The sequence below is a fragment of the Linepithema humile genome, chromosome 5 (genome assembly GCF_040581485.1).
Source record: "Linepithema humile isolate Giens D197 chromosome 5, Lhum_UNIL_v1.0, whole genome shotgun sequence".
Classification (NCBI taxonomy): Eukaryota; Metazoa; Arthropoda; class Insecta; order Hymenoptera; family Formicidae; genus Linepithema; species Linepithema humile.
The window spans coordinates 12667510-12691833 of NC_090132.1; the positions used below are offsets into that span (position 1 = coordinate 12667510).

General features: G+C 35.9%; 2 protein-coding genes across 2 annotated transcripts; one reads left to right on the top strand and one right to left on the bottom strand.

The window, feature by feature from the left end:
- The first annotated feature begins 7986 nt into the window (after window positions 1-7986).
- LOC137000167 (uncharacterized) lies at window positions 7987-11563 on the top strand. Its single transcript, XM_067356118.1, has 3 exons — window positions 7987-8029; window positions 10503-10903; window positions 11204-11563. The coding sequence occupies exons 1-3, from the start codon at window positions 7987-7989 to the stop codon at window positions 11561-11563; spliced, it is 804 nt and encodes a 267-aa protein (XP_067212219.1).
- Window positions 11564-17451: 5888 nt separating this feature from the next.
- On the bottom strand, window positions 17452-19113 carry LOC137000168 (early endosome antigen 1-like). The gene is made up of 3 exons (XM_067356119.1): window positions 18408-19113; window positions 18081-18248; window positions 17452-17702 (listed from the first exon to the last, which is right to left on the bottom strand). The coding sequence occupies exons 1-3, from the start codon at window positions 19111-19113 to the stop codon at window positions 17452-17454; spliced, it is 1125 nt and encodes a 374-aa protein (XP_067212220.1).
- Window positions 19114-24324: the final 5211 nt, after the last annotated feature.

Below are 24324 nucleotides of genomic sequence, written 5' to 3' on the forward strand. Positions count from 1 at the left end.
GGCATAGACTACGGCGTGTAAAGAGAGGAAGAGGTGGTGCGAGTGGGCAGGGATGGATGGTAAGGCGCGATCTGGCGGGATAGAAAAGAGGAAGGCAAGGGAAAGATGCATGAGCCTGGGGAATGTTGAGGAAATGTTTAAGAGGAAGAGGGAAAAATCAGGGGAGAGAAGGAAGGAGGAGGAGGATGAGGGATTTAGGAAGAGTAGGAAAACGCAGAGATCGCCAGGGAAAATGGAGGGGGAAGGAGGGGGAGAGACAGAGGGACAGAGGGAAGGAGGGGCAGAGGGTCTAGAGGAGTTGATCAGGAAGTGGAAAAAGGAAATGGAGGAGGTAATGGAGGAAATGAGAGGGGTAAAGGGATGGAGGGAAGAATTAAGGGCGATGAAGGAGGAGGTGAAAGAAGGGATTAAAGACAATGGAAGGATGGTAAGGGAGGAAATGGAGGAAATGAGAAGAGAATTTAGAGAGAGAGAGAGAGGAGGTGGAAGGAGGAAAGGGAGGTCATGAAAAAAAGTATAGAAGGACTGGAGGAAAAAGTGGAAAGAATAGAGGGGAGGAAGGCGGAAAAGGGAGAAGAGGGAAGGAGAGAGGGGAGAGAGAGCGAGGGGGAAACAAAGGACAGACTAAAGAAAGTAGAAAGAAGGATAGAGATGAAGGAGAGAGAGGAGAGGAGGAAAAATATATTGATTAAAGGGGTAGAGGTGAAGGAGGGGAAGAAGAAAGAGGCGGTGGAGGAGATATTTAGAGCCGTGGGGGCAAAGGTAGAGATCAAAGAAATTAAGGGATTAGGAGGAGAGGGCGGAAAAGGAAGGGAAATGCTTTTGGTTAAGTTGGGGAACGAGGAGCAGAGAAGGGAAGTGTGGGCGAAGAAAGGAATGTTGAAGGGCAGGAGAGAAAGGATATTGGAAGACTGGACATGGGGGGAAAGAAGGATGAGATGGAGGCTGGAGGAAGTAGCACGGAAGGAGGAAAGGGAAGGGAGAAAGGTGTGGATAGGATACGGCAAGGTTAGGATTGATGAACAATGGTGGAGGTGGGACGAGGAGGAGGAAGTGCTGAGAGATGGGAAGGGAAACATAAGACAGGGGGGACAGGGGGAAGACGGAGGAGGAGGGAAGAAGGAGGAGAGGAGGTAGGAGAGGGGGGAGGGAAAAAAGAAAGGGAAGGGCAGAAGGAAGTAAAAAAAGGGTGGAAAGGGTGGAAGGTGGCGTTCTGGAATGTTGCGGGGATGGGAAGGAAGGACATGGATTTTTGGAGGAGCATAGAGGAGTGGGACGTGATGATTCTCTCAGAGACGTGGTTGGATGAGAAGGGATGGAGCAGAATAAAAGAAAAGCTGCCAAAAGGATTTAAGTGGGGGGTACAGTTAGCGAAGAAGAGATGCAAAAAAGGGAGGGGGATGGGGGGAATGGTGATGGGAATCAGAAAGGAATTGTGGGAGAAGGGGTCAAAAATAGAGGTAGAAAAGGATGGGATGGTAGTAGGGAGAGTGAAAGTAGGTAGGGAGAGGTGGAGGATAATAGGGGTATACGCGGGGGATGGAATAGAAAGGACGTTGCAGGGGATGGAAGAATGGGTAGAGGAGAAAGAGGGGGGAGTGAGGGAGATAATAGGGGGGGATTTTAATGCAAGAACGGGAAGAGAGGGGGGAGGGGTGAGAGGGGAAGAAGAGGAGGAGGAGGGGGAGACGGGAAGAAGACGATCGAAAGACAAGAAGATAAATAGAGAGGGGAGGAAGCTGCTGGAATATATAGAGGAAAGAGGGTGGGAGATCTTTAATGGGAGTATAAGAGGGGACTGGGAGGGGGAGTATACATTCACAGGAGGGAGGGGAAACACAGTAATCGATTATATAATAGGGGAAGGGGAGATAAGGGACAGGTTAGAGGAGATGAGGGTAGGAGACAGGGTGGACTCGGATCACCACCCGGTAGAGTTATGGGTAAGGGGGAGGTGAAGAGGAAGAAAGGGAGGGAAGAAGGGGGTAGGGGCAGAAGGGGGATATGGGATCGTGAAGGGAGAGAGAAGTTTGCGGAAAAAATGGGAAGGATACGGATAGAAGGGAAGGGGATGGGAGAGGAGTGGGATAGTTTGGAGAGCAGGATAAAGCAGGCGTTGAAGGAGACGGAAGAGGAATTGGGAAAGGGGGAAGAGAGAAGAAAAGGATGGTGGGATGAGGAATGTGTAAGAGAAAAGAAGCGGGTAAGGAAGGAATTAAGAGATTGGAGGAGGAAAGGGGGGGAGGGAGAGAGGTATAAAAGGGAGAAGAGGGAATATGGGAAACTGTGTGAAAGGAAGAAAGAGGAGGAGAACAGAAGATGGTAAAGACGAGCGGAAGAGGCGAGAAGAGAGAGTGAGGTGTGGGAGATTGTAAATAGGGAGAGGAGGAGGAGGAAGAGAGTAAATGAGGGAATAGGGATGCTAGATTGAAAGGAGCATTTTATGAGGATATTAGGGGGAGTGGAAGGGAGGGTGGTTAGAGGGGGGGAGAGGAGTGGACAGGGGGAGGGAAAGGAGGAGGAGGAGATAGATAGGGAGGAGATAAGGAGAGCATTGAGAACGATAAGAGACGGAAAGGCGGCGAGGATTGATGAGATACCAGCGGAGGTATGGAAGTATGGAGGGGAAGAACTGGAGGAGTGGGTATGGGGATTTTGCAATAGGGTTTGGAAAGGGGAGGGATGGCCGGAAAATTGGAAAGAGGGGGTAATAGGGCCGATAAGGAAAAAGGGGGAGGGAGAGAAGGTGGAGGAATATAGGGGGGTGACGATGATGCCGACCTTGTATAAGGTGTATGTGATGGTGTTGGCGGAGAGAGTGAGAGAGGAGATAGAGAGTAGGGGAATAATGCCGCACAATCAGACGGGCTTCAGGAGAGGAATGGGGACGATCGACAATATATATGTGTTAAATTATCTGGTAAATAAGCAATTGGGAAAGAAGAAGGGAAGGATGGTGGCAATGTTTGTCGATCTGAAGGCGGCGTTTGACTCAGTGGAGAGGGGAGTTTTGGTGGAGGCGATGAGGGAGCGTGGGATAAGAGAGGGATTGGTAGTGAGAGTGGAGGAGATTATGAGGGAAACGAGGAGTAGGGTAAGGGTAGGAGGGAAAATGGGGGAGGCATTCTGGACGGCAAGAGGGGTGAGACAGGGGTGCCCACTTAGTCCGCTACTTTTTAATGTGGTAACGGCGGATTTGGAGGAGGAGATGGGAAAGATCAGATGGGGAGGGGTGAGGTGGGGGGAAGGGAGAGTACACACCTTAGCTTACGCGGACGACATAGTCATGATGGCGGAGAATGAGGAGGAGATGGGGAGTATGATAGAGAGGCTGGAGGGGTATTTGGAAAGGAAGAGGCTGGAGCTAAATTTAGGTAAGACTAAGATTCTGAGGTTTAGAAAGGGGGGAGGAAGGATGGGGAAGAAAGTATGGAGGTGGAGAGGGAAGGTGATAGAAGAGGTAAAGGAATTCAGATATTTAGGATACACGCTGAAGAGGAACGGAAAACAGGAAGAGCATGTAAGAGAAAGAGTAAAGAGGGCAGCGGCTATAATGGGGCAGGTGTGGGGGATAGGTAAGAGAAGGTTTGGGAAGGATTGGGGGAGGAGAATGTGGCTTTTCGACAGATTGGTATGGACGGTGATGGGATACGGAGCGGAAATATGGGGGTGGAAAGAAAGAAAGAAGATGGAGAAATTGGAGGAGAGATACATGAAGTGGGTGTTGGGGGTAGACGGAAGAACGCCGGGATATATGATAAGGGAGGAGTTGAAGAGGGAAAAATTGAGAGGAAGAGCAGGGAAAAGGGCGTGGGATTTTGAGAGAAAACTGGAAGGGGGGAAGGGGAGTGAGCTGGCGAGAAGGTGCTGGGGGGAGATGAGGGAAAGAGTAGGAAAGGGAAGGGCAAACTCAGAATGGGAGGGAGAGAGGAGAAAGTTCTTCGAGGAAAGGGGAATAGAGACGGAGGAGGAGGAGGGAAGGAGGGAAAAAGAGGATTTAGAATATGGGGAGATTAGAAAAAAGGACAGGGAGATACAGGAGAGAGAAAGAGAGGAAAAGATAGGAGGATCAAGATACAATAGATGGTATGGAAAGGTGATAGGAGAGGGGGTACCGGGTTATCTTAAAAAGGGGTGGGGAGAGAGTAGATGGAGGAGAGTGGCGAGGTTTAGGTTGGGAAGTGAAATGAGGGAGGGAAGGTACTGGGAGACGGAGGAGAAGAGGAAATGCAGGTTATGTGGAACGGAGGAGGAGACATGGGAGCATGCGTGGGAGAGTTGCAGGGAATGGAAGGAGGGAGGAGGAAGTTGGCAGGAACAAGTGGGAAAGATTTTGGGAGAAGAGGGGGAGGGAGAATGGTGGATGAGAGAGATAGAGGAGGAGAGGAAAAGGGAGGAGAGTGGGAGGGAGAGAGGGGGAGAGGAAGAGGAGAAGGGGGGAGGGAGAGAGAGGAGAGAGAGAGAGAGAGAGAGAGAGAGAGAGAGAGAGAGAGAGAGAGAGAGAGAGAGAGAGAGAGAGAGAGAGAGAGAGAGAGAGAGAGAGAGAGAGAGAGAGAGAGAGAGAGAGAGAGAGAGAGAGAGAGAGAGAGAGAGAGAGAGAGAGAGAGAGAGAGAGAGAGAGAGAGAGAGAGAGAGAGAGAGAGAGAGAGAGAGAGAGAGAGAGAGAGAGAGAGAGAGAGAGAGAGAGAGAGAGAGAGAGAGAGAGAGAGAGAGAGAGAGAGAGAGAGAGAGAGAGAGAGAGAGAGAGTCGGGGAAGGAACGGGAATAAAAGATGGAGATAAGAAAGGCGAGAGGAAACGGAAGTCACCTTTGCGAGCGTGTGTGTGTGTGTATAGGTAGAAGGGAAAAGGGAAAGGGCGCAGCCGGATGAAAGCATGTTGGACGGCAGGGCGTCTAGACCCGGATCTCGCAGTCGGGAGGATAAGGGCAGGAGTAGTATAAGATAATTTTAAGGATAGTCTTAAGTAGGTTTAGTAATAAGGTTAGAGTTAAGAATAATTGTAAGGATAGTTATAAGTTAGGTTTAAGTAAATGTGTATTGAGGATTAACCCCAAGGGGAAAATAAAGACACTACTACTACTACTACAACAAGCAACGTTTTATTATTAGTAAGAAATATATGATTGTGTGTGAACACAGATCATATAAACACTCACTATATATACACACAGATATTTTAATTAATTTTAAATTATTTAAAATTGTATTAATTTTTTTATATAATAATATTATTATAATAATATAATAATATAGTATTACGTAATTCTTTTATTATATAACACTTTTATTTAATATTTAAACTCACTGAGTATAAAAGGTTATATTCACTGTCAAACAGTATAAGAATCACAACAGTTCTTTACACTCTGTTATCAGCTGTTTTTTAATTCAGGTATGTGCCTAGCTCCACAAGGTTCCCCATTACTGAGACGCTATGTTTAGCTAAAAATTTTCTATGTTTCAATAAGAGTAAACAAGAAGTCAAAAATAATATGCCTTCTTGTGAAATATATGAAATAAATGTATCATATTATAAATATATCTTCTTTTCTTGAATCATTTTGTGTTATCGTTTTTAGATCATTAATTTGACTTTGCATATATGTCATATAATAGAGCACATAGAATAAAAATAAGTATTAAATAATAATTTGAATATAAACAATCGATCGAGCCTGTCGTTATTCATATCGGATAATCTCGGCTTTTTTCAGCTCGCAATGTCGCGTGTGAACATATGATCGCACTTTTGTGCGTTGCGCGTGATTTGACGCGAAACACAACCGTGTCTTCTGATATACATATACATACATACATACACACACGCGTCGCGCGCGCGCGTGTGTGTGTGTGTGTGTGTCAAGAGACATGTATAATTACATATAATTGACATTTGCAACGACGCTCACATTGCACTACTTACACAACGCAAAATTTCCGCATACAGCCGCGTAATGTAAAATACGGAATGATCTTGCATTGACAACACTTATTGTTAGACGGTTTTCCATTGATAGTATATGCATATGTAATATATTGTACAAGAGGCATCTAATTTTTGCATCTTCTAAATATTTTTACAGATGCCGCAAATTAATAATACGAAGCATTCACATTAATAATGTATTCATTAATTATACATATATACATATATATATATATATATATATATACATTTATATATAATTAATGTAAATGCTTCGTACTATCAATTTGCGGCATCTGTACAAATACTTATAAGATGCGAAAAAGGAGATGCCTCTTGTAAAATATATTACATATGCATATACTATCAATGTAAAACCGTCTAACAATAAGTGTTCTCAATACAAGATCATTCCGTATCAGGAGACATGGATGTGTTTCACATCAAATTACGTGCAAGGCACAAAAGTGCGATCAGATGTTTATAAGCGACATCGCAAGCTGAGAAGAGCCGAGATTATCCAATATCAATAACGACAGGCTCGATCAATTGTTTATATTCAAATTATGCTTATTTTAATTCTACGTGCTCTATTATATGTACATATATGCAAAGTCAAAGAAATGATGCAAAAACGATAATAACATTGGAGAGAAAATAAAATATATTTATAATATGATACATTTATTTCATCTATTTAACAAGAAGACATATTATTCTCTAATAAGAACTGTCATCAATGCGAGATCATTCTACATATTATATTTCGCGGTTACATGCAGAAATTTTGCGGTAGCTAAATTCTGCGTTGAGAGCGTTGTTGCTTTCAAGTGTCAGTAAGCAAAAGTGATATTAGACAAGACATGAAATCGCGGACAATCGTGTGATCCTTAGATTGTCCGCAACGATGTCATATGAATAACAGGAGCATGTGTATATATGCACAAATATGTTGTAGCAAGCAAACAAAGCTAATGATTACAATATTAGAGGTCTCACGTACTATGCTTTACATATTTTTTTTCTTTCTTCATATTTCTTTGTAGCAGTGTACAATTAAATTAATTATTAGACAATGGTTTTGTGGCAAAAATGAAATATACTACATTATTAAAACTATTCGCATTTATATAACCAGTAATTCTAAAAAGATAGTTTTACTTTTATATTGCTATTCTCAATATAAAAATAAAAAATTATTATAAAAAAATGCTAGTTCATCTTTGATAACATTAAATTACAATGACACATTACTACAATTATATTAATTATCGCTTTCCGATTCTTTTTCGAAGTGAATCTTTGCACGTATATGTTGCTGATATTTATTATTGGAATCAAATTACGATTGAGTTTCGATGCTATAACGATAAACATCCAAATGTGTATAAAGATTCTCATTTAGAAAAAGATTCTACAAGCAATGATTAATAAAATTGCAGTAATATATCATAATAATTTGATATCATCCAAAGATGAATAATGCATTATTGTAAAATAATTTTTTTTTTAATATTGAAAATAACAATATTAAAGTAAAACTTCTTTTTCGAATTAACTTTCTTTTTACAATTATTAGTTTTATAAGTGCGAATATTTTTAATAATAAAGTATATTTCATTTTTTGATACAAAAACATTGTGCAATAATTAATTTCATTGTGCACTGTTGGAAAGAAATATGGAAAAAGATAAAAAAAATGAAAAAAGCATGGTTTCGTACATGGGACCTCTAATATTCTGGTCATTAGCCTTGTTCGCTTAGCCACGCTTGCTACGTGTAATTTGTGATGCATATATAAATATAATATACTGTTGTCAACGGAGTGGAAGCAAGACAGAAGATATATATATATATTCTATAGCCTATCAAGAATTCTCATAGCCAAGCAAAGTCGAATGCCGAGCGTACGGTGTTGTCAAATGTATGCGTGCACATGACGATCACGTGCGAAGCCGCGTAAATTGATCGTCGCTTGTTTGCAACAATGGGCAGTCGGCAGTCGGTAGTGGCACGTTGGTCGCAGTCGCGTGACGGTCAGTGACGGTGCGGTGCAATAATGGAAGGCACGTGGGCACAAGCAACGGCGCGAGGTAGAAGACGTAAGTGATTTCATTATTTAACACGATGTAACGATGCAGCGGGCTGCATCGTTACGGCTACGGACCGTACATCGTCCGTAGCCCACCAAGGGCGCATCGCGCGCCGATAAATTTCGCATCAAAAACAGCGGCGGTCAACCGCCGAAAATCCCCCACACCCGACCGTTCCGAAATTCCGTATTGTGGGGGACTCGCCGCCGAAACCGCCGATGCTTGCCGATTCGAAACCATTCGGCCGCCAGCCGGGTATAAAAGAGGCCCGGCTGTACGTTTTCTCACCAGACTCCGTTCGCTGATCGACAGCGAACAAACCTGCTACGAGTGTCCTCGTAGTCCCGACCGAGCATACTCGGACTCTATGCCTTTACCAGCACACGAGAATCCTCGTGTACCGCCGAGCGTCCTCGGTAATCTTTGCTCCCGCATACGAATATCTTCGTATACCCCGTCGAGCGTACTCGATTCCTCTAGGCCACCAAACTTTGTACTGCGGGTATTTCCGCGTACCTAGCCAGGTCGCCATTCTACAATCCGTCTCCGTACGAGCATCCTCGTACTCCCGCCGAGCATAATCGGCAGCCTACACCCTAATACCGCGTTTATTCACCGGGATTTCGAAAGCCGTAAATCCGTCCGGCCGGTTAAACCACGTCGACCAATCCGCGCCGCCGAATGGTCCGCACCGATCTACGATCGAACGGACTCGCGATACCACCACGAACGTACTCACCGACGAGCGTTGTACCAACCGTTGCGACACGATCGCCCGCGCTTGCGCTCTCGTCGACCGCACCAGGACGCCTCACGTCATTCTTTATATTTTCACCCTTCTTTCCACGTCGCTTTTGTAATAATTTTACACCGCTCTAAATAATTATTTCACCGCTGTCTAAATAATTATTTCGCCGCTACCGATACTTCGCGTCTATCTGCACATTGCTTCCGTTTCTATCTTTGCGCCGCTTTAAAAATAATTATTTCAGCGTTGCTCAAATAATTATTTCACTTGCCGATACTTCACGTTTATTTTCACGCATTTACTTTACGCCGCATTAAATAATTATTTCGCAATCGCTCATATAATTATCTCACTGCTACCGATACTTCGCATTTATCTACACATTTCGCTTGTATATTCTTTCGCATCACAATTTCACATCGCATGTACACACACAGTCATCAAACATATCTAACTGAATAAACACGATTTCTAATCTATCATTAATTAACCGCTTATTTTCTTTGACACACCCCCAACCGACCGAACCTGGATTCCGACGAGCTGTCCCGCGCACGAAAAGCTCACACGGTTTCACATATAAAGGAATGGCTCAAATGATAACAATCAATTAATATAATAGAAAGGCATAGAGAGCCGTCGCGGGATGTTAGTGCGAAATTATAATTTTTCTTAAAGAAATTAATTTGTTAGCTACGTGAGACAGTTAAATTTGTACACCGATCTCTGGTTCGAGATACTTAAAGTGTACAAAAATTTTAGTACATTGTTCTCACATATGGAGAATCAGTATGTACTGATAGGAATTATTAGAAACAAAGGAATAGAGAAAAAATATCAGGGCGCGAGTGGCTAAGCCGGGAATTGAACCCGGGTCTTCCGCTTGCCGGGCGAATGTTCTACCACTAAACTACTCAGACCCCACGCTTCTAACATTTATTTCTCTTAGTTTAGGAAATCAACAAATCTGTAGGACATAAACGCGTCATAATGCCCGCGTGATTTAAAACAATTTAACACATATAAAGGAATGGCTCAAATGAAACAATCAATTAATATAATAGAAAGACATAGAGAGCCGTCGCGGGATGTTAGTGCGAAATTATAATTTTTCTTAAAGAAATTAATTTGTAAGTCTACGTGAGACAGTTAAATTTGTACACCGATCTCTGGTTCGAGATACTTAAAGTGTACGAAAATTTTAGTACATTGTTCTCACATATGGAGAATCAGTATGTACTGATAGGAATTATTAGAAAGAAGGGAATAGAGAAAAAATATCAGGGCGCGTTTATGTCCTACAGATTTGTTGATTTCTTAAACTAAGAGAAATAAATGTTAGAAGCGTGGGGTCTGAGTAGTTTAGTGGTAGAACATTCGCCCGGCAAGCGGAAGTTCAATTCCCGGCTTAGCCACTCGCGCCCTGATATTTTTTCTCTATTCCCTTCTTTCTAATAATTCCTATCAGTACATACTGATTCTCCATATGTGAGAACAATGTACTAAAATTTTCGTACACTTTAAGTATCTCGAACCAGAGATCGGTGTACAAATTTAACTGTCTCACGTAGACTAACAAATTAATTTCTTTAAGAAAAATTATAATTTCGCACTAACATCCCGCGACGGCTCTCTATGCCTTTCTATTATATTAATTGATTTTATTATGTACTAATAATTAAACAATAAAATAACGGAATTATAACATTATTTATCTCTATTATTTTTTTATAGGAAGAAGCGAGCCATCTAGAAATGGTGCAGCATCACGTTCAGTCCGTGGCGCCGCTGCTGCGGCAGGTCCACCGCCCGTCGCCGCCGCACCACGTCCACCGCCCGTCGCCGCCGCACCACGTCCACCGCCCGTCGCCGCCGCACCAGGTCTAGCGCCCGTCGCCGCCGCACCAGATCTAGCGCCCGTCGCCGCCGCACCAGGTGCACAGCCCGCCGTCGCCGCCGCACCAGGTCTAGCGCCCGTCGCCGCCGCACCAGGTCTAGCGCACGTCGCCGCCGCACCAGGTCTAGCGCACGTCGCCGCCGCACCAGGTCTAGTGCCCGTCGCCGCACTAGATCCGGTACCTGGTGCAGCACCGGGTCCAACAAGAAGATGGAGGAGGGAGACAGATATTGAAAAAGTAAGTATTTTTGTTATTCAAACATGCATGGAATGTATGATTTCTCTCTCTCTCTCTCTCTCTCTCTCTCTCTCTCTCTCTCTCTCTCTCTCACTTTCTTTCTCTCATTTTCAGACTCGGTCGCTTTCTTTATCATGTTTCCTCTCACCCTCTGCTTTTTCTTTTTTTCTCTCATTCACTGTCATACTCAATCGCTTTCTTTATCTCGTGCTTTGTATCATTCTCTTTTTTTTTTCTTTTCATTCAAAACAACTTCTCTATCTGTATTTTGGATGTAATAAAAATATTTTTTTTTAGCAGGTTAATGATGCAGTGCGGCGTGCCGTAAATAGAGAGCGGAGGAAGCTGTGGAAAAAATCAAGGCCGCAATCCATCGCACCCTCGCCGCAATCCAACGCACCATCGCCGCAAACCTACGTACCGTCACCGCAGACGTACGTACCGACGCCGCAATCCTACGCACCTGCGCCGCAACCCTACGCACCTGCGCCGCAACCCTACGCACCTGCGCCGCAACTCTACGCACCATCGCCACAAGTGATATGTCCGGTACCAATCTATATGCCACCACCTATATATATATCACCATCGACTCACAATCAGTCATCTTATATTCCAAATTCATATCCCTCTTATCCTCCATATCCGTATTATAGATAAAAGTATTATGAAAAAAGTTTTTTGTATTATGACTTTGCTGCAAAATGATATATGAGTGGTGGCATATAGATTGGTACCAACATATCCAGATGTTGGTATTTTGCTATGTGTTTTTTTATTTTTCACAATTTTTCACAATTAATCTTGCAGTTTTTGCACAATTCATGTGCATTTATGTTAGTTTAAAATAGATCTGCTTTTTCTTTCTTCAATTTGCCGCAGTCTTGTTAAAAATTTTGTAATACTTTTCTTTTGGTTTTTAATTTGCTTTTCACATTGTGCTTTTTCCACAATTTACTGTGTCTACTTATGATTTTGTAATTTATAAATTTGGAGACTTATATTAATAAATTATCTAAATAAATATCACAATTTTATTATTAGAATAAGTGAATTAATAAAAATTATCGTTATAAAAAGAATAATTTTTATAAATTCACTTATTCTAATAATAAAATTAATTGTGATATTTATTTAGATAATTTATTAATATAAGTCTCCAAATTTATAAATTACAAAATCATAAGTATCGTACATATATGATGTATATATGATGTATATTGCGTATTGTAATACATAATACATGTACGATACTTATGATATTGTAATTTATAAATTTGAAGACTTATATTAATAAATTATCTAAATAAATATCACAATTTTATTATTAGAATGAGTGAATTAATAAAAATTATCGTTATAAAAAGAATAAAAACAATCGTACTACCAAAAAATAAATTTTATTTCTATCCTTTCTATTACCATCCTTTGTAATAGCAAGAGTTGTAACAATTTTTTTATTCTCTCTCTCTTTCTCCCTCTCTCTTTCTCTCTCTCTCTCTTTTTCTCTTTCGTCCTCCTTTCTTTCTTTCTTCTCTTCTCATCCTTCGAGATCATAAGATATATCATTATATTATTTTTGCACACGTATTGACAATTTATTACTGCCTGTATTGTTTTTTATAATTTTAAAATATTATTGAGATGGAAAAAAAAGTAAGTAAGGGAGAGCGAAAAAATGGAAAAAATGCGAAAGAATAAGTGTAGTCCGACTGTGTCATCAACAAAACTTCTAACACAGTAATCTTTTTTTTGGTAATACAAAATTATATATCCTTTTCCAAGAATAAAATATATATATATATTAATACAATCTGCAAAGTATAAATTTTAAGCAAAAAAAGAAAAAAAATTAATTATAAAAGAAATCAGAAATCAGTAAAAACGAGATAAAACAGAAAAAAATATAGTATGACGCCTCTATAGTTATATCCCTGAACTGATTTTTTGCTCTGTTTTATCCTATTATCTTCATTTGCATCCATCTAACCTCCACAACTATCTATAAATTTTCGTGCACACTAATCTTTTATATTACATTCCTAAACTCAATTCTGAAGGTTTTATGTGAATCTTCTGTATCATCTAGTATCTGCAAGCTCTGTTTTGTATGTACAAACTGCATAATTTTATATTAAATTAAGAATTTAGTAAATCGAGATATACATTATAAATTTTTTTTCTTTCTTTGCTTATAAGGTATACCTTGGAGATTGTATTAATGTGTATACTTTAATCCTGGAAAAGGATATCTAATTCTATAGAACCAAAAAAAAGATTAGTGTGCAGGAAAATATTACAAATTCGGTCGATAATACAGGACGACTTTAGGATCCCCTTAAGAGGATGCTGAAGTCATATTGTTACCGACCGAAACTTCAATTTTCTAAAAAGGGTGGCGTTTTTTATTGCTTTAATAGAATTACAAATCCTTTGGTGTAAATAAAGTACATATGCTAATCTTTCGGCAGTTGGTCAAATTTAAACCAAAAAATAAAAAAAATTTTTGAAAATTTACCGACAATGTCACCTCAAAGAATTATATCTTTTATATCAAAATTATACTGCTTCAATCTGCAAAACAAGACCATGTGCCGAAGAAGAGCGTATGAAACAATAATGGAAAACCAAAAAAATAGAGCTTAGAGACTTATTTTCAAAACGCCACCCTTTTCCAGATTTATGTAAAGCATGTGTGCAATATAGAAAGAATAAGGTAAAAAAGAGCTATAGATTAGTTCCGAGATTTTGGGATAGAGGCGCTATACAGTTCTCAGTGCTATCTGTCATATACAGAATCTTTTAGGTTAGTTATGTGTGTGTTAGTTGTGCGTGTGTGTGTGTTTGTGTTATGTGCTACGAAACCCGGCTGAAAAAAATGGGTTGAAGGCACTCTGAAGGATAAAAAAGTGTATGTATTATACATAAATTTTGCAACATTTTTGCAAACATTTATATTATTTAATTACATACATTTATATTCTAATTTCTACAAAATACTTTTATTCATGTGCTTTATGTGTATATATTATGTATATTATGTGCTCCATATTATGTATATTCACATCAAAGTATCTATGTAAAAAGTTAATATCATTTTGTATATTGTATATATTTTTATAATAAATGTATATGTCATATAACTTATTTATAAAGCATGAAATATAAAGGTATTTTTAGTTTCTTGTATGTATCATTTGTAAAAAAATCTTGATAAAAAAAACATTAATTTTGTGACTTGCAATTATCTGTTTCAATATATACTTCTTTTAAATACTTACAACTAGCCTTATTTTATGCGTTTTCCTTGGTATCTAAAATACACATCAAAATATAAAATTAATTTCTAGTTCAGTAGAAAAAAAACATTGTAGTCTTACACCAGAAAGGAATGGTAAAATATCATGTATATGTAATAACAAATAAATCACTTTTCCACTGACATTATACACAACTTTGCAGAAATAAATTTATTCTGTGAATTTTGAATGTGTAGTGCAGTTTAAAACACACAGTCGAAATATATCTATATTTTTGAAATAATAATTCTGATTTTTCATGAATCACAGTGGTTTTATAAAATGTTCAATTTTAACAGTTTTTATTGGACTGTACTTTAGACAATATTATATTTTGCCATTTCTCTCTGTTGTAAGACAAGAATGTTTCGTTTCTACTGTAATAGAAATACATTTTCGATTTTGATACGTATTTTAAATACCAAGTTAATCACATAAAATAAGGCTAAGTGTAAGTATTTAAAAGAAGCATATAATGAAACAGATTATTGCAAGTCGCAAAATTAATGTTGTTTCTTTTATCAAAATTTTTTTACAAATGATAGACACAAAAAAATAAAAATATTTTTATATTTTATGCTTTAGAAATAAAAAATATGGCATATATCATATACATTTATTGTAAAAAGAGTATACAAAATGATGTCAATTTCTTAGAAAAATATTTTGATATAAATATAGATAATGTGAAGCATATAATATACATTATATATATATATACATAAAGCATATGACGTAATAAAAGTATCTTACAATAAAGAATAAGACAAGCCAGAGGCGGTTTCCTCGTGGACTGGCAATATATAATAAGACAAGCCAGAGGCGGTTTTCTCGTGGACTGGCATTAGAAAACTCTTATTCTTGTCTTCAAGCCAGAGGCGGTTTCCTCGTGGACTGGCAATATAGAATAAGACAAGCCAGAGGCAGTTTTTTCGTGGACTGGCAATATAGAATAAGACAAGCCAGAGGCGGTTTTCTCGTGGACTGGCATTAGAAAATTCTTATTTTTGTCTTCAAGCCAGAGGCGGTTTCCTCGTGGACTGGCAATATAGAATAAGACAAGCCAGAGGCGGTTTTCTCGTGGACTGGCAATATAGAATAAGACAAGCCAGAGGCGGTTTTCTCGTGGACTGGCATTAGAAGAAAATTCTTATTCTTGTCTTCAAGCCAGAGGTGGCTTTGTCGTGGACTGGCAATATAGAATAAGACAAGCCAGAGGCGATCTTTCGTGAGCTGACAATTTTAAATAAATATAGTCAGAGGCGATCTAACGTCAGCTGACAGTTTAGAAGAAAGAGAGCTAAAGGCGATTTATTCGTGAACTGGCAAATTGTAAGAAATATTGTCAGAGGCGATCTATCGTGAGCTGACAATTTTAAATAAATATTGTCACAGACGATCTAACGTCAGCTGACAGTTTAGAAAAAAGAGAGCTAAAGACGATTTATTCGTGAACTGGCAAATTGTAAGAAATATTGTCAGAGGCGATCTATTGTGAGCTGACAATTTTTAATAAATATAGTCAGAGGCGATCTAACGTCAGCTGACAGTTTAGAAAAAAAAAAAGCTAAAAACGATTTATTCGTGAACTGGCAAATTGTAAGAAATATTGTCAGAGGCGATCTATCGTGAGCTGACAATTTTAAATAAATATTGTCACAGACGATCTAACGTCAGCTGACAGTTTAGAAAAAAGAGAGCTAAAGACGATTTATTCGTGAACTGGCAAATTGTAAGAAATATTGTCAGAGGCGATCTATCGTGAGCTGACAATTTTTAATAAATATAGTCAGAGGCGATCTAACGTCAGCTGACAGTTTAGAAAAAAGAGAGCTAAAGACAATTTATTCGTGAACTGGCAGATTTTAAGAAATATTGTCATAGGCGATCTAACGTCAGCTGACAGATTTGAAGAAATACGTATTTATTTTAGTTAGCAATTTACTGCACGTGTGGTCTGTTTATATTTTATCAGATAATTTATAAGGTCATTTAACCTTTTTTCTCGCAATTGAAATTCTATCGTATGGCTGAATGATGTACATACGAGACAAAATAGACTTATACAAGGTGTCTAATAGATATAAGTTAGATATGATAAAATATTTTATTTGAAAAATGTATGTATAATACTATATATCTAATTGGAAAAATATGTTATATGCTTTTCCTATTTTTATTCTTATGTAATAAATACAAAATAAATAAATAAGTTAATTAATTATTGAATACATACATATACATATTGAATATAGTTATCTTTATTTTGTATTTTATATAACTGAAATAATATATACTTTCATTATTTTAGTCATTATCATATAAAATACAAAATAAAGATAACTATTTATTGAATATATGTGTATATGTATATATTAATTAATTGATTAATTAGTTATTTAGTATTTACTACATAAGGATAAAAGTAAGAAAAGTATATGACATTTTTCTTCAATGATATATATAGTATTATATGTATATTTTTTATTTATTATTTTGTCATATTTAGTTTGTATTTATTTGACACCTTGTATACGCTTATGTTTTCTCGGACATTATATTGCAGCTTTGCGACGAAATTTCAGTCGAGGAAACAAGCGCAAGCATCGTTTGTTTACAAACTTCCGATGACACACGTACACAGACCACACGTCAGTGTAGTGAGTCACCACTACAAACAAATGCGTACACACGGACCTACGCGGCATAGGTCCGTAGGCTGCGCCGATAATGTCATTTCATTTTTAGTACCATCGAAATGATGGCGCTTTCGCGTCGGAGTTCGCCCGTCACTTCAGCATCCTCTTAAGAGTTTGAAATAGTTTATTGAGGTCTGGAATGAACTCTTTTTTGTTACCGGTCCTGGCGTATGCCGCAATTACGAATAATGATGCATTTGTTGCGATATTGAGCTTTATTATTGTATGTTCGAGTATATTCTCCTTATTTTCATTTCTAGGTATTGCTAATTTGGAAAATTTGATTTCTTTTCTTATTAGGATTGCAGTACCACCCCCGGGGTGTTTTTCATTACGGTCGCTTCTTATAACATTGTATTTTTCGAATCTTAATACGTGATTATTATTTAATTTTGTTTAATTGATTAATACTATATCAGGTCTTTGTTGTTTTATCATGTTATATAGCAAGGCTCTTTTTTGGTTTTTGATTATTGAGTTAACGTTTATTGTTATTATTTTAATTTCCTTTAATAATTTTTTATTTTTTGCTGTGTTTATGTTCGATGTATTATCCATTGTTATATAGTATCTTTTCTAGTAGTGTGGCAATTGTGTCTATTCTTGTTGAATTGCTCTCTACTATTTTTTCTATTCTTGATATGTTGTTTTTTATGCCTGTTATTATGTTTTCGAATCCGTCATTATGTCTATTAATGTTAGTGACTAAATTTTTCATTTTTGCTTGTTGATCCAATTGACTGTTGTTTGTTGTATTTTTGCCTATGGGTGTTCTTCTTGCCATTTCTGCGAAGCTAACTCCTGATTGTATTAGTGATTTATTGGTGTATAAATTATTTTTTTTATTATTTACTCTGTCTTCTTTTCTTTTTAGGTTTAAATTAGTTAGTCTAAGTTTATTTTTTATTATTTTGGGACAACCTCTGTATGATGCCGGGTGACCGTGTGTGTTGCAATTAACACAAAAGAGTTGTGATCTGTCCAATTGTACACTTGACGCGATGTCGCACTCTCCAGGATTGTGTTTTTTGTCGCATTTAACGCATCGATATGGCAAATTACAATTCATTGCTGTGTGGCCAATGCGCTGGCATTTTTTGCATTGAACTGATTCTCTACGCAACAACTTTTTCCAACTTATCACTTGATGGAATAAATGATTAATTTTTTTCACGTTACCCCCTTCGCTATTGGCTGTTAATTGTATTATAAAAATGGGTAAAATTCTGTTATCCTGCCTAGATCTATTAGTTGAGAATCTGATCACCTTTGTAAATTCTACATTTTTTATGTTTTGGGACTTCAGCTCCTCAAGGACTTCGTCCTCGCTGTAAGCGCTATCTAACCCTTTTAACAGATAAGTTATCGGTTTCGCGTCTTTTAATGTGTATGTATAAAATTTTGTGTTACATTTTAATAAAAGTTCTTTGGCTTGATTAAAATTTGTAAAATTCTCTAACTGTAATACGTGTTTACCCCTATTTATTCTTTTAATGTAAAACTCACTAATGTTATTTTTTAATAATTTGACCGTGTCCTTTGGATCTTGGTATAAAATATTGATTGGTGGTGGTTTGTCCTTCCTTCTTGTTTTTTGGCTGTTTGGTGGCTCCCTTTTTCGTTGGGCTGTCTGCTGCGGTGTCTGTGCTTCTGTTTTCTTTACCCTTGTCACTGTTTCCTGTTGGCTATTTTTTGAGCGCAGGTATGTCAGGAACTCCGTCGTCTTCTCCTCAATGTCCAATTCCGGCTCCTCCATGTCTTCGTCCATTGTCGGGTCCGGTAAGGAAGCATCAGGTAATGCTTCATATCTATTTTGCGTGGTTGCGCTGCTTATATTTTCGTATTTATGTTTGTAACCTTCTATTTGTTGTTGAAGCTTTTGGATTAGTTCCTTGAGCTGTATGATCTCTGTTTTCAATTCTTCTGAATGTGATGATACGTCCGCGCTTTCTCCTTGTAACGTCACTTTTTGAAAAATGGGTTTACCATTATCTGCCCTTTTCTTTTTGTTTCTTGCCATATTTAAATTAGGCTTTTGTGAATTGGTCTTTCTCTTCTGTATCACCTTGTGTATCGTCCTGTGTAAGTCTTTGTCATTTAACTTGTGTCGTTTTAAATTATGTACAATTGAGTTTAGCTTTTGATTATTGTCGGTATCTTTTTTTTCCGTACTCCAGTCTGTCGTGGACGAAGTACTTGGAACACTAGTCATCCCCCTGTCGGGGGAGACAAAATTTAAATCTTTGATTATAACTTCTTTCTCTATTATAAATCAATTGTACACTGGCTAGCGATGTTGACTCGACGAAGGCTCGACGAGAACTCCGCGCAGCCACGGCGCTTCATGCTTTGTTGGAACTATTCATAGTACTTACCGCCCAGCCAACCGAATGTCTAACTTCACATGCAAATTTCTCCGAAACTAAGGCCCATGCACCCAAACCCTTTTACATTTTTTATACCCTCGATCTCTCCTTTCGAATGAACTATGGCTCATTCCATTTCGTATTTTACAGTTCGTGCCCACCCCTTGTAAGATGTTTGCAACAAGTATTCTGCCATTTAAAAATGCCTTATCTCTACTAATTAAGATGATACATTTTTAGTTTTAACACGGCAATATATATATATATATATATGTAGGAATGAAAATCGGAATTTAAAACAGTCAGCTATTTATATTTTTGTAAATTTCAAGTAGATAATAGTGCAGATAATACTGCAGTAAATAAATAGAATAAATAAACACAGTAAATAAATAGACTAAACAACGTGAAAATACAATAAATAAGAGAGTATACTTATTTTTATAACAAGTACGCACAATTCATAATGCTTTCTTTTGTATAAGGGGCTTTAATAGATTGAATATTGCCCAGATGATTCCGCACTTAACTCTAGAATACTATGACTCGAAATAATTACAATGTTTCTAATCTCTGCATAACGCAGGTTAAAAATATGATAATATTCTGAGATTGATGTAAAAATGGAATGAGGACAAATAGGTCATAATTAGACTAACAGGATATTTTCACTTGCATTTTTATAAATTAGAATTGAACTGCCTTATATTTATATAATAATTATCAATATTTCAGGGAAACGTAATGCATCAGAGACAATAACATCAAAATCTTGCGTTAATCAAGTAGATAGCGATTTAAGTCAACATTCTGCATATTCTACTGCAATCAAATCAATCAAAAATTCAGATCGAATAAACGTCTAATAGACATCTATAGATGTCTATTAGACATTTCCTTAACCTATATTTCTCCCTGGATAGCATATTTTGCTTCTGAATACATATTAGAGTAAATAATCACTATTTGCCAGGGTTGGATTATTTTGAAAAAAATGTTTCAAACCCTGCTAATTTCAAATTTTTAATATATTTAACTTTATTGATTTTTTTATATTATTATAGGTAACCATACTTCAAGTAAATATAAGAAACTGAAAACAATAACATCAAAATCTTGCGTTAATCAAGTTGAAGTAGATAGCGGTTTAAGTCAACATCCTGCATATCCTACTGCAATCAAATCAGCACAAAAATCGGCCAAAATTGTCAACTCTAGACAGTCTGACAATGAGTCTCCGTATGTTTCTGATGAGTTTGATAATTTTACACGCATGCAGCCGAGTCAAGACTTTAACAATAAAAGCAAGTACAGATATTCAGAAAGAAATTCAGATCGAATAAACATCTAATAGATATCTATATATGTATAGATGTCTATTAGACGTTTCCTAAACCTATATTTCTCCCTGGGTAGCATATTTTGCTTTTAAATACATATTAGAATAGATAATAATCACTATTTGCTAGGATTGGATTATTTTGAAAAAAAATGTTTCAAACCCTGCTATAATTTCAAATTTTTAATATATTTAACTCTGTTGATTCTTTTATATTATTATAGGTAACCATACTCTTCAAGTAAATATAAGAAACTGAAAACAATAACATCAAAATCTTATGCAAATGAATTTGAAAGAAACGCAGTTTCAAGCGTACAATCTGATACTTCTCCTATTGCAATCAACGAGGCAGCAAACCCAACTGAATCATTTTACGATTTTACTTATAAAAGAAACAGCGCATCGCAGAATCAAACACTCAATACAAGTATAAGATAAAGACTATAGTTATTAATTTGCATATTTATTAATATATTTTGTTAATCAATTGTTTATTTTAAATAATTAAATAAATTTGTAATTATTATTTCAGTATATATTTTACTTAATCTGTTATTATTTTATATATAATCTAAATATTTTTTTAAAAAAATTATTTTGGACTATAAGTATATACATATATTAATTCTCATTGGGAAACATTACAAATCTAGTCAAATCTAATCCAATAATACATCTAATACACGTATATATTTTTTCGTGCATCTGTATGTTTTTAATTACGATATTTTGTTATAATTTATATAGGTACAACCAATTCCCTGTTACAAGTATTAATTCGAAAAGTTATAAAAGTAGAATTTGACTTGAGGGTAATGAAACATCGCCAGGAGGAACAACTTGTAAAATTAGATGAATTGATACTTACAAAAAATGCACAAGCAGTAACTCAAAATGAGGATGAATATGACAATGATGTTTTGTTGAATTTTCCGATAAAAACGCCGGAACAACTACAGGATATTGAACAAAAATTAGGAAAAGATATGTTTTATAGAAATATGGTAAAGTTACAAATTGTATAAATCTTTTTAATGTATATTGTAATATTTTTATCTATAAATGTAACATGAAAATTTTTTTATATTTGCAAATAGGTTAACAGTTTGAAACTGGTGGGAGGAAAAGATATAAAGAGTATGTCCCTCAATTTGATGAAAAGGGTATTTACGAATGAAGTTGCTCATTTATACAGTTTAGTGGGCGGCAAGAAAAAGTTAGTGTTAGAGTCGTAGATCTGAGAATCTATAAGGTTTTATTACGTAAGTCTGTTCATCAAACTTTATTTACATTTAACTTTCAACAGAAAACTACTTTCAAAATCACGTTAAAGTACCGTTATACATTTTTATTTTTCATTCACAATTAATATTGTTATAAACAAAATAATGTTTTATAGTACAATTATATCAAAATTTGTAAAACATTAGTTGCATTGAGAATTAAGTGCATTATATATATGTACGTAGAAGTTAGCATGATTCAGTTTGCAGATTTCATTACGGTTTACATTGATTGATTATTTACTATTATAACCATGATTTCTCACTATATCTATTTGTCGTTTTTATGAAATAGTTATTTTATTGTGCGAAATTTAGTTTTAATATTTTTTAATCTTAAATTATAAAACTTTATAAACAGAATCTTTCAGAAATTTTAAATGAAAAATACTGATATAAAAAATTTTGTTGAATACTATTTTTAAACAGTGTTTTATATTTATTATTATCATTAATAGTTTATTTAGATTGAATATTAACTGATTTTTTAGTATACTAAAATATTATTATTATATAATTACGAAATTTATAAACTATAACATTTTATCAAAAATAAAGTGAAAATATGAAAAAAATATTAAAAATTATACATATAAAAAATAATTTTATGATAAAAGATTTATTTTTAATATACAAATTAAAAAATAATGTTCTTTTATATATAAAACATTTTGTATTACAGATGCCATCAGAAAAAGATTTCCTGCTTGTACAAAAGACGATTTTGCTAAGCCGGCCAAAGTGTGGCTCGCACATGCGAAAGAGCGTATGAAGATTTAAATTTTATTTTCATATATAATATTATTTTTAATTTTATTTTTATATTCATATAATATATTATAAAATTTTATTTTTATATTTATATAATATATATTACTTTTTTTTAAATTTTACTTTTCAAATATGGATCTCATATATAATAAAATATATTTTATTACTAACGTTATATTATGTTAATATTTTATATGTATCAATAAAATAAAAAAAACTATTGACAATTTTTGAATAGTATTTTTTTCTCTCAATAGCATTTTTCCATAAAGGTATAATGTATATATGTGCCTAGTTCGTCATATTCCAGTAATATCCTAACCATATCCTCCCGAATATCTTAAAATATTCTAAAAATATCTTGAGAATATCACTTCGAATATCTTGAGAATATCGTCAGTATAAGAAAGAAGCGGACATTTGAATATTCTCAGCATATTTTCAGAATATGCTAGAATATTATTCAAATATCTTTAGCATATACCAAATATACGGCTAAGATATTCTTAGAATATTGTAAAAATATGTTTGTGCTGTCTGGGGAATAATTACCGTTTTTATTTTTTTTTTCAATTTTCTGAAATTTTAAGTATGATCCAATTGAATTTGATAATTTTGCCACGCGCCATTGGAAAGCTTACATTTTTCTGTAAATTTTAAGATTTTTTCAAAAATTTTAAGATTAAATAGAAAATGGGCAGCATGGGTGTAAAGTTGAGAAAGAATGCCCCATATATATAATATATATGTCTTAAATGACATATGTCATACGTCATATAACTAATATATAATATAAGTTATATGACATATACATTTATTATAACAATATACAAAATGATATTAACTTTTTACATAGATACTTTGATGTGAATATGTATAATATGGAGCACATAATATACATAATATATACACATAAAGCACATGAATAAAAGTATTTTACAGAAATTAGAATATGAATGTATGTAACTAAATAATGTGAATGTTTGCAAAAATGTTGCAAAATTTATGTGTAATACATACACTTTATCCTTCAGAGTGCCTTCAATCCATTTTTTTCAGCCGGGTTTCATAGCACATAACACAAACACACACACACACACACACACACACACACACACACACACACACACACACACACGCACGCACGCACGCACGCACGCACGCACGCACGCACGCACACACACACACACACACACACACACACACACACACACACACACATAACTAACCTAAAAGATTCTGTATATGACAGATAGCACTGAGAACTGTATAGCGCCTTTATCCCAAAATCCCGGAACTAATCTATAGCTCTTTTTTACCTTATTCTTCTATATTGCACGCATGCTTTGCATAAATCTGGAAAAGTATGGCATTTTGAAAATAAGTCTCTAAGCTCTATTTTTTTGGTTTTCCATTATTGTTTCATACGCTCTTCTTCGGCACACACCCTTGTTTTGCAGATTGAAGCAGTATAATTTTGATATAAAAAATATAATTCTTTGAGGTAACATTGTCGATAAATTTTCCAAAATTTTTTTTATTTTTTGATTTAAATTTCACTAACTGCCGAAAGATTAGCATGTGTACTTTACTTACACCAAAGGATTTGTAATTCTATCAAAGCAATAAAAAATGCCATACTTTCCAGAAAATTGAAAATA

Excerpts from the sequence above, each read along its gene's own strand:
- LOC137000168 (XM_067356119.1), bottom strand. The coding sequence starts at position 19,113 with ATGACTAGTGTTCCAAGTACTTCGTCCACGACAGACTGGAGTACGGAA. Across the intron at positions 18,249-18,407 it reads ATTATTAAAAAATAACATTA|GGTTAGATAGCGCTTACAGC; the intron begins GTGAGTTTTACA and ends ATCTGTTAAAAG. Across the intron at positions 17,703-18,080 it reads AACAGCCAATAGCGAAGGGG|GAGTTAGCTTCGCAGAAATG; the intron begins GTAACGTGAAAA and ends TAATACAATCAG.
- LOC137000167 (XM_067356118.1), top strand. The coding sequence starts at position 7,987 with ATGGAAGGCACGTGGGCACAAGCAACGGCGCGAGGTAGAAGAC. Across the intron at positions 8,030-10,502 it reads AACGGCGCGAGGTAGAAGAC|GAAGAAGCGAGCCATCTAGA; the intron begins GTAAGTGATTTC and ends ATTTTTTTATAG. Across the intron at positions 10,904-11,203 it reads GGGAGACAGATATTGAAAAA|GTTAATGATGCAGTGCGGCG; the intron begins GTAAGTATTTTT and ends TTTTTTTAGCAG.